The sequence below is a fragment of the Lethenteron reissneri genome, chromosome 69 (genome assembly GCF_015708825.2).
Source record: "Lethenteron reissneri isolate LAM-NWPU_2019-01 chromosome 69, ASM1570882v1, whole genome shotgun sequence".
NCBI classification, from domain to species: Eukaryota; Metazoa; Chordata; class Hyperoartia; order Petromyzontiformes; family Petromyzontidae; genus Lethenteron; species Lethenteron reissneri.
This window is the reverse complement of record NC_083847.1, coordinates 1,536,791-1,547,699: the sequence shown is the minus strand read 5'-3', so window position 1 is coordinate 1,547,699 and position 10,909 is coordinate 1,536,791. Positions and strand designations below refer to the sequence as shown.

General features: G+C 49.6%; 1 protein-coding gene across 1 annotated transcript; it reads right to left on the bottom strand.

The window, feature by feature from the left end:
• Nucleotides 1-390: 390 nt before the first annotated feature.
• LOC133360615 (complement C1q subcomponent subunit C-like) lies at nucleotides 391-8,475 on the bottom strand. Its single transcript, XM_061579411.1, has 4 exons — nucleotides 8,108-8,475; nucleotides 6,824-6,980; nucleotides 5,288-5,350; nucleotides 391-3,298 (listed from the first exon to the last, which is right to left on the bottom strand). Exons 2-4 carry the CDS (start codon nucleotides 6,978-6,980, stop codon nucleotides 2,802-2,804), a joined length of 717 nt encoding a protein of 238 aa, XP_061435395.1. The 5' UTR covers nucleotides 8,108-8,475; the 3' UTR covers nucleotides 391-2,801.
• Between the last annotated feature and the right edge of the window lie 2,434 nt (nucleotides 8,476-10,909).

Here is a 10,909-nt window from a genome sequence, read left to right as displayed (position 1 = left end):
ACCTCTCTTCCGCGTCCCCTTATATCCCCTGGCCCACGTCACCAATCCCCGCCTACAGCCACGTTCCCTCACGAACCTTCGAGATGGTTACTTCCCATGAGCCTTTTGAGCTCCGCCCCTAACCTCGGCCCGTCCCTCTGATTGGGTGATGGCCCAAGCGGCGGAGCCTATCACACTGATCGGCGCTCATCGGTGAACTCTCGTATTACACATATATAATCGATTATACATTGGATCATCGATTATCTGGCGGCTTTGGAGGAAAAGATGGCGCCGGATTTTCAAAAACGACACATAATCACTGAATCGTAATATGTTTAAATAGTAATTTTTTAAAACATTCCTGCATAACCTTATGTTTTTAGGTGTTGTGTCTGTGTTTTTGTGTGTGTTTTACATGTGTTTACTATTTGAAGTTGGCATACACAAACATACAAATTGACACAAATAAATATTCACACGATTACAGATCCTTTATGTATGGCAGACGAAAAACCCCTTGGAAATAAAGAAAAAAAGCCTCCTTTCTTTCAGCAACGCACAGAAGCACGCGACGAGAAGTCCGCATCAACGCCACACGCTGTGGCCCTAGGACATTAACGTGAGAGGAGCACTCTTAAAAAGTAGTTCCCCGTCAACCGACGGGCCGAGCATCGCCGTGTCACCGTATCACTCCGCGTTACCGCTTCACCATAACAGTTGAGCCATCATGCAGTCTTGAGAAAGTACTTTGCCCGCTGACCTCTCAGAAACCGCGTTACAGCAACGGTGGAGCACGTTCCACGTTACAACAGCACACAAGTTCCCTGTTATAATGTTAAGCGTTCTGTGTTATAACGTTGAGCACGATACGCGTTGTAACGTTGCATGCATTCAGCATTATAACTGCGTGCGTATTCCTTCTTATTACGGTGCGTGCGTTCTGAATTATAACGGTTTGTATTTTGCATTATAATGGTGCGCGCATTCCACGTTGTAACGGTACGTGCGTTCCACGTCGTAACAGGCAGCGGCGTTACCTATTGTAACGGTGATCGTTCTGTGTTATAACATAATGGTGTGCATTCCGCATTGAGTGAAAAGTGTTTTGAAATGGAAGAAGCGCGTTATATAGTGGAAGCGAGGACTCACCAAACGTGGAACTTTGAGCGAATAATATGTAGGCAGGCTTAATCTCTTTCAAGGTGTTCTATTGCAGTAGGGGCCACGTGAACCTACTTGATAGATGGTGCAGTGAAAACTATTGACTACAATCCCATTTCTAACTTCGTGGCTAAGTAACAAATAATTCCCAACAAGCGTGCCCTGTGTGTGCGTGTGTATGTATGTACGTTGAACTTCTTTCGCACCATACATAGCCAACCGTGCGAATCAGAAGAGAGAGGGGAAGGACCACAAATTATGGGTCTCTGAGGGAGTCTATGAGTCTCTGTGTGAGTCTATGGGTCTCTGTGTGAGTCTATGGGTCTCTGTGTGAGTCTAAGGATCTCTGTGTGAGTCTATGGGTCTCTGTGTGAGTCTATGGGTCTCTGAGGGAGTCTATGGGTCTCTGTGTGAGTCTATGGGTCTCTGTGTGAGTCTATGGGTCTCTGTGTGAGTCTACGGGCCTCTGTGTGAGTCTACAGGTCTCTGTGTGAGTCTACGGGCCTCTGTGTGAGTCTATGGGTCTCTGTGTGAGTCTATGGGTCTCTGTGTGAGTCTATGGGTCTCTGTGTGAGTCTTATGTTCAGACCACTGCTGGAATTTCCAGCCAAGTCCCGAGACTGTCACTGCATGGAGTCACTCAGAGCGCTTTTGGAAGCGCAAAACACAAATCCCGAGACTGCCGCTGCATAGATCCCATAAGAGCACTGTTGTGAGTGCAATGCAAGACCGAGGTTGATTCTGTGTTGAATTTTGGGAGTACGGCTCTACCGTTGAGTCCTGGGGGTGTCCCTGACGCTGTAGTCGACCTCGATGGTGAATTTGCGTACCCAGTGCATCTGGTACGTTGCCTCGTCGCCCAGGAGTTGAGGCGTGCATCAGGGTTGGTGTGAACGGTCCTCACGGTGGTCTCTACCTGTGTAAGTCGACGTGGTTTCCGTCATTGTTGACACGCGGGGTCGCTGTGTGAAGTCGGTGAACTGCAGGGTTCTGTAGACACGTGTTATTATTGTCGCCGAGAGTTTGAAGAATTGGTTGTACTTGGTTGTCAAGAAATTGTTATCCGCCACAGTTGGGTCACGTCCTTGTGCGTAACGAACCAAGGCATAGTTACTACATTCCAAATCTTGTTAAGATTCCCAGTATTCCAGATGGAGTTATTGTCCTTCTTTCTGTTGCCGTCCGATGCAAAATATTGAGGGAATTGCACGGGAGAGAAAATTGATCCCCTCTCCTCTCTCTCCCATGTTAGAAATGAGCAACTCTTAGCTATCAGCTGGAATTGGAATATTTCCCCCTTCACTGCCGATGCCGGATGTGAAAATTGGTGAGGTTTCAGGACTTTTTCAGTTGGTGCATGCAGCTATGTCTCTCTGCATTGTCTAACCGATTCATAATCGCCCAGACACCCTGGCTGACATGGAGAAAGGTGGCTGAGAAAAAGTGCTGGCTCTATTTTTCCTCTGGTGAGAAAATTTCACATCCGAAAATTTGCAGTCATTACCACAGCATTGGGCAAGCCGAGCATATTTGCTGGGTATTTTTCTGAGATGTTACCCAAAAGCTTTGTTTATCACGGGGGGAGGGGGTACATATGCGTGTGTGTTATTGTGTTCCCAATCTGTCTTCCCAGACACGCCGATAGAAACAAAAACGATTCACTCGGGGTACAGGATATAGCCGCTGAACACCGCATCTCTGTGCACGTTGAAGAACAAATTTATGTATGGAGCCTCCATCTCCAGCCAAACCTCATCCTCGGCTTTGAGACTCAGCACGACGCTGCCACTTATTGCGTTGAATTTCTCACCGCACACCTTAGAGACGACCTTCCCGTTTTTCATGATCATAATCACGAGGTGCTTTTCATGGGCATGCATGTACAGCGTGAAATAGTAGACGCCTGGATGGGCGCAGGTGAACTTCCCCGTGCCGGGGTTGTAGTGGCCCTGCGGGTTGGTGATGATGACGTTGAACGTCATTGGAGCGCCGGCTGCCGGCGTGTAGGCGCCGACCTTCGCAGAGAAGGCTGACCTGGGCCCCACGCCGCTCTCTCCCCGCTCGCCTTTCTCGCCTCTTTCGCCCTGCTCACCTGGGACTCCCGGAGTCCCCGCGCGCCCTGGTTGGCCAAGAGGGCCCAGCTTTCCCGGCAGACCTAGGCGGACAACACGGTCCAAACGCACGGCGTGTGCATGTGTGTGTCATCCCACGGTAGTGTAGCGGTTCGCGCTATGAACCCAGCAGAGATGATTATCTGAACCAGTCCTGGGACTCCTTCCCTAGGTCGACTCAGCCTCAAATGATTACCTGGTGAGACGTGTTAACAACGCCACTTGGGAGACAAAGGCGTGCCGGCCTTCATTGGTGCTCACTAACAGCACTTGCCACAACAGTCTGATGAGGCGATACGGGTGATTTTAGTGTATTTATCCCAACTCTCAAACGGAGAGATGGGGCAATTCTGCATCTATGTTGATGACGGTGAGCCAAACCTGCACAATTGGTGTATTTTAACTTCACGCAGGGGCGGTTTCTTCATTAGGGCGATTGGGCGACGCACCACCAATGTCATTCAACCACAGAGTCACGCTAGCCATCACTGTGCCTCTGGATATAGTCCAATCAGCGTCATGTCACGTTCTGTGGAGTACCGCCTCTTTTTGGGCGATTTCACTCCGGCTGAGAATCGCCCCGAGTGGCCCCATAGACTTACATTCAAAGATGTTTTTTTTCGAACGGCGGGCGCTGCAATGCATTCTCTATGACTTCCGGGAGGGCTCGCCCTAACGTGCTTACGTCATCATACGTAAGCACGTTTCATCCAAGAATATAATTTGTCGCCACCTAGTGGAATCTTTAATAAAAGAAACTTGAGTGGATTCTATTAATAGTGAGTATAGAAACAAACAAGATGTATTGTAAGAGTCACTTTATTTTTCATTAATATTAAAGAAGTGAAGTTGTCTTTACATGCTTAAGCTGTTAATGTATCCATTGCATGGGTGGACCTTATCCTTATCAATCATCCAGACATTTGCCCCCCCTGAGAGATTTTGCAGGAGACGCCACTGACTTCATGTAAAAAAGTATAGCAGAAGTGATAAATCGCTTCGTGGCACATGCAGCCTGTCGGTGGCTAGATGTTAACTACCTCACCTGGTTTACAGGAGGTCGTGTGCTCGATCGCAATCCTGAGGCCAGCTGTTTACTTGGAGTTTGCATGCCTGGATTTTTCACCGGGTCCTCCGATTTCATTCCCTCCACATGTAGACATGTATTTGGCTGAACAAATGTCCACGTGATGATAAGTCCACTTCGTCGAGCTATCATTACGTGTGGCCAGGTCGCTTCTGAACAAGAGCTCCATATGTCGCGTGGTGTTTATTCACGCGGAAAACTTCGTCTTTTTCTCCTGAGTTACTTTATTCGTCTCACACGGATGCTCCTCACGTTCAACACCACGTACTCATGTCGCAAACTCTTTCTTTCTTCCTCCGCTAGCCTGTTACTCCCCGCTCTCCTAGCCTGTCACGGACTCTCTCTGTACACTCTGCTAGTTTCTCACCGCTAAAGCCTATCACACTCAAACTAAAGATTTTCCGCTAGTCTTTCCACTGCTAGCGTGTCTCGCCCTTTCCCCCAGCGGGGGATCAGCCATCACCTCTGGGGAGGACGAGGTGTGGAGGGCAAGGTACCGTACTTCTCTTGAATACTGTTCACTGCTTCATCTCCAACCAACTTGCTTCACACGTTCCCCTTATATCCCCCTCCTAATTAAGTGCCCTCAGGTGGCCCTCATTAAGCCAGCGTCTTCCCGACGCCTCTTGCACGTGTTCTCACCCTCATCGCCACTATCTCTCGCATCCTTGGCACCTAACCCGCGTTTGCATTTGCAGCCAGCCAATCACTGCCTCGTTCCCTAATTGCTGGCGTCTCTCTGTCTGCTGTCTCCCAGGCCACCCGCCTGCACCTGCTCGTCCTGAGTTGACCTCACTGTTTGCAACCCCGTACATGAATGCAACTGCTGTTTGCAAACCCTGCGCGCGTTACGCCACTACACATAGCTCAGTGAGGATTACTTGGTAATAAAATAAATACATAGAATCAGCTGCTAGGAGCACACGAGTCAGTGTCACAGTCCCACCTGGGTCTCCAGTCAAGCCTCGAGCCCCGAGGTCTCCCTTGGCTCCAGGTGCTCCGGTAACGCCTGCGAGAAGAACAAAGCATGGCTCGTCCGCTCCTCAAGCCACTCTCAATTCACACCACTCGCTTCCACTCACTCTCCTGCCTCTCCTCTCTCATCTCACTCTGCTCCCATCCATGCACTCTCCTGCCTCTCCACTCTCATGTCACTCTACTCCCCTCCACGCACTCTCCTGCCTCTGCCCCAGTGGCGGCTCCTGCAAAATCTCTCAGGGGGGGCAAATGTCTGGATGATTGATAAGGATAAGGTCCACCCATGCAATGGATGCATTAACAGCTTAAGCATGTAAAGGCAACTTCACTTATTTAATATTAATGAAAAATAAAGTGACTCTTACAATACATATTGTATGTTTCTATACTCACTATTAAAACAAACCACTCAAGTTTATTTTATTAAAGATTCCACTAGGTGGCCACAAATTATATTGTTGGATGAAACGTGCTTACGTATGATGACGTAAGCACGTATGACGACGTAAGCACGTTAGGGCTTGTCCTCCCGGAAGCCATAGAGAATGCATTGGAGTGCCCCCCGGTCGAAAAAAAACATCTTTGAATGTAAGTCTATGGGGCCACTCGGGGCGATTCTCAGCCGGAGTTAAATCGCCCAAAAAGAGGCGGTACTCCACAGAACGTGACATGACGCTGATTGGACTATATCCAGAGGCTGCAGTGACGCCTAGCATGACTCTGTGGTTCAATGACATTGGTGGTGCGTCGCCCAATCGCCCTAATGAAGAAACCGCCCCTGCTCTGCCCTCTCATCTCACTCTACTCCCCTCCACTCACTCTCATCCCTCTCCACTCTCATCTCAGTCAACGTCCCTCCACTCACTCTCCTACCTCTCCCCTCTCATCTCACTCAACTCCCAACACGCACTCTCCTTGCCTCTCCCCACCCATCTCACTCCCCTCCACGCACTCTCCTACCTCTCCCCAATCATCTCAATCTACTCCCCTCCACGCTCTCTCCTGCCTCTCCACTCTCATCTCACTCTACTCCGCTCCACGCACTCTCCTGCCTCTCCACTCTCATCTCACTCTACTCCCCTCCACGCACTCTCCTGCCTCTCCACTCTCATCTCACTCTACTCCCCTCCACGCACTCTCATGCCTCTCCACTCTCATCTCACTCTACTCCCCTCCACGCACTCTCGTGCCTCTCCCCTCTCATCTCACTCATATCCCCTCCACGCACTCTCCTGCCTCTGCCCTCTCATCTCACTCTACTCCACACGAGACACTCTCCTACGATAATGAGTGAGTGAACGATCGAGTGCATGACATGGCGAGTGAACGATTGAGTGAGTGAATGAGTGAGTGAATTAGTTAGTGAATGAGTGAGTGAACGAGTGAACAAATGAGTGAGCAAGTGAACAAATGAGTGAGCGAGTGAGTGAACGAGTGAGCGAGCGAGTGATCGCGTCGCACCACGAGCGCACCGTGGGGGATTCTCTGGGACCCGACCCCTCACCGTCTCTGCCGTCCCTCCCGGGGGCCCCAGGGGTCCCGTGCTGCCCCGGAGCTCCGGGCTGTCCGGGGATCCCGTTGATGCCCGCGCAGACGGTCCTCTCCTGCTGGGCTCCCACCACCCCAAGCAGCAGCAGCAGCGGTAGGGCCGAGATGGACATCTGGGGACAGCAGTGGCGAGATGTTAACTAGCTCGCCTGGTACACAGGATGGATTTAAACACGAACGTTAAGTTTATTTTACCAAGTAAGGTACACATGAGCTGATATATAGTAGCTATTTTTTCACAAGCGCCCTGCCCATCACAAATGTGGGTCTATGTGTAAGTCTCTTCGTCTCTGTGCGAGTTTGTGGGTCCTTGTGTGAGTCTACTCGTCTCTATGTGAGTTTACGGGTCTCTGTTTGAGTCTGTGGGTCTCTGTGAGTAATATGGGTCTCTATATGAGGAATCTACGGATTTCTGAGTGAGGCTATGGATCTCTGTGTGAGTCTATGGGTCTCTGTGTGAGTCTATGGATCTTTTTTTTGAGTGTACGAGTCCCTGTGTGAGTTTGTGGGTCTATGTATGAGTTTATTGGTCTATATGATTATACGGGTCTCTTTGTGAGTCTATGGTCGCTGTGTGAGTCTATGGGTCTCTGTGGTAGGAGTTTATGGCCTCTGCGTGAGTCTGCGGGCTTATGTGTGAGTCAACTCGTCTTAATGTGAGTCTACAGGTCTCTGTTTGAGGCTGTGGGTCTATGTGTGAGTCTATGGGTTTCTGTGTGAGGCTATGGATCTCTGTGTACATCTATGGGTCTGTGTGAGTCTTCGGGTCCCAGTGTGAGTCTGTGGGTCTATATGTGAGTCTGTGGGTGTATGTGAGATGAGTCTATGGGTCTCCATGTGAGTCTATGGGGTTCTGTGTGAGGCTATGGATCTCTGTGTACATCTATGGGTCTGTGTGAGTCTACGGGTCCCAGTGTGAGTCTGTGGGTCTATATGTGAGTTTGTGGCTTTATGTTTGAGTTTAGTCATCTCTATGTGAGTCTATGGGTCTGTGCTAGTCTACGGGTCCCTGTGTATGTCTGTTGGTCTATGAGTGAGTGGACTCGTCTCTATGTGAGGCTATGGGTCTTTTTGTGAGTCTATGGGCCTCTGTGAGTAATTTATGGGTCTATGTGTGAGAAATCTATGGGTTTCTGTGTGAGGCTATGGAACTCTGTGTGAGGCTATAGGTATGTTTGTTATGAGTCTTAGGGTCTGGTGTGATGAGTCTATGGATCTCTGTGTGAGTCTTTATACGTACGGTACGTTGAATTTTCTTTCGTTCCACCGTACGTAGCAGCTGAGCGTCCTGCTAATCGGAGGTTGTCGGTGCTCAGCGTTGGTCACCAAGTCACTGAAATCCTCTCCCCGTCTCCCCTTTTAAACGTTACTCGGGTCACGTGCTCCTCCATGTCCAACTTGGTCCAGACCTCCCACGTGTGATGTCACAGTCAATACGCGCGCGCACAAACAAGAAAGACAAAGATCCCCCGTGTAGCCTGTAACAGACTGCCGGGGGCAAGTGACTGTTAGTAACGAGAAGTAGCAGCGCCTATGGAGTCTGGCACTGTGGCACACGAGGGGGTGGGTGTCCAGCAGCACCACGCCCAACCGCCTTTGTCTCCCTTAGTGGTGATATTTAGCAGTGACGTGCGGTGAGGTCAATGGCTGGGGAGGCACTGGCTCGTATCAAAGCCAGATTTACACACTGAAGGGGGCGTGTCCTCACTGAGGGGATGTGTCCTCACTAAGGGGGCGTGTCCTGACTGAGGGGGGCGGTTCTGAAGGGGTCTACAAACATTACATTGGTGACATACTGAGATAGTAACAGGCACGCGCTTATTGCCCGCGCTCCATCCAGTTTCTGAGGGGTTGCGCAATCAGAGGGGAGGCTGAGCTCGTCGCTGCCTCACCTCTCGTCTCTCCCTGTATTTGCAGTGGAGCTCGGCAAATTTGGCGATTTTGACTATGAAAATTATTGGATTCATACAGAAATTATATTCATAACACAGATTAGTGTGGAAATCTTCCAATTTATTCAATTTTATTATTCTTTTATTACTTGAAGTAAAGCTATTTTCATTGTAGTTTGACAGGTGAGGCTCTGCCTCCCCTGCCTCGCCTTACCGCACGTGACTGCCCCCGTGAGTGAGTGGTTGGGTGAGTGAGTGGGTGAGTGAGTGGTTAAGTGAGTGAGTGGGGGATTGGCTGAGTGGGTGAGTGAGTGGGTGAGTGAGTGAGTGGGTGAGTGAGTGGGTGAGTGAGTGGGTGATTGGCTGAGTGGGTGAGTGAGTGGTTGGGTGAGTGAGTGGGTGAGTGAGTGAGTGGGTGTTTGGCTGAGTGGGTGAGTGGGTGAGTGAGTGAGTGAGTGGGTGAGTGAGTGTATTGGTGAGTGTGTAGGTGAGTGTGTGAGTGTGTGGATGAGTGTGTGCGTGAGTGTGTGGGTGTGTGTGTAGTTCTGTCCTTCAAGTCTTCATTGAACGGATCTGATCTGCACACACATAGACACACACACACGTACAACAAAGATCCCCCATGTAGCCTGTAACAGACTGTTGGGGCAAGCGCTGTTAGCGAGCACCTATGAAGGCCGGCATGGCACACGAAGGGGTGGGTGGTCAGCACCTGGTCCCTTTTGTCTCCCCAGCGGTGATGATTTTACGTCCCGCACCAGGTACTCATTTGAGACTGAGTCGACCTAGCGGAGGCTCAGGGCCAGTTTAGATAATCGAAATCACCGATGTTGGCCGTGAATCGAACTCGGGTCACCGGGTTCGCAGCGCAGCATTGCGCTAACTGCTACACTACCGCTCCCCCACACAACAACAACACTAAGTGGCGGTGACGTCACCACGACGCTTGCGCCAGGCCATGTGCACCTTGAGACCACGTGAAGTTTCGAACTCCCGCTCGTCGGGGCAGACCCAGTAGGTGCCATGGGTCTAACTGAGATGACTGGCTGATGCACCACCTGTGCCCATTTCTGTGCATACTCTTGTTTAAGAAAACGTTGGCTACAACTGGAGATAGGGGGGGACCCATTGGGGTGCCCTCAGTTTGTTTGTAGAAAGTTCCATTCGAGGTGAAGTATGTATTGGTTAAGCAGTGTCTCACCAGGGGGGGGGGGGGTATCCCAGTATTCAGTCCTTGATGAACCAAGATTTCAATGATTGCGATGGTGTCAGGTACAGGAACTTTGGTGAATAAGGAAACCACACCAAAACTGACAAGCAGGTCGTCTGGGGTTGTAGCCAAAGTTTTCATGGAGAAATTTGAGACTGACGCCATCCAGACTGCCACTCTACGCCCGACCTTATGGAAGAGGTACGTAGATGACACTTTTGTCATCTGGCCACATGGCCGGCCTGCTCTAGACCAATTCCTCGACCACATCAATTCCATACACCCAGCCATCAGATTTACCATGGAAGTCGAAAAAGATGGCAAGCTACCCTTTTTGGATGTCCTAATTAAAAGGAGACCTGATGGTTCAATGAGCCACTCTGTCTACAGGAAAGCCACCAATACGGATGCTTACCTAAAACCGGATTTCCACCACCATCCATCCCAGAAGAACTCCCTCATCAAGACTCTATACCATAGAGCCCAATGCATCTTCGACCAGGAACACATTGCCAGTGAACTCAAACACGTACGCCAAGGTATAGAGTGGTGTATAGTAATACAGTATGTAATTTAATGTTGGGTTTGTCTATGGTAGTAAATAGTACGTGGTAGACACGTGTGATGTAAGAGAAAAAAGTTTAGCTGGAAGCATATTATATTTTTTGCGACGTAGAATTGTAATGTATTACTTACTGTTAGTAGCTCAGCTTATTGGAGAGTATATTTAGTATACTAATGATACTATGTAGTTCATACTTTCGTTTTTTACATGGTTGTTTAGTAACTGCAGCTACATACTATTAACATTCCTTCCCTTTGTTAATGCTACCCTCATCCCCTCCCTTTGATGCTAATCCTGCATAATGCATGGGCATAATATGAGTTTGAAACCCTCCCGCCCACCTCCTACGCATTTCCTCTAAATATGCTAAATTCC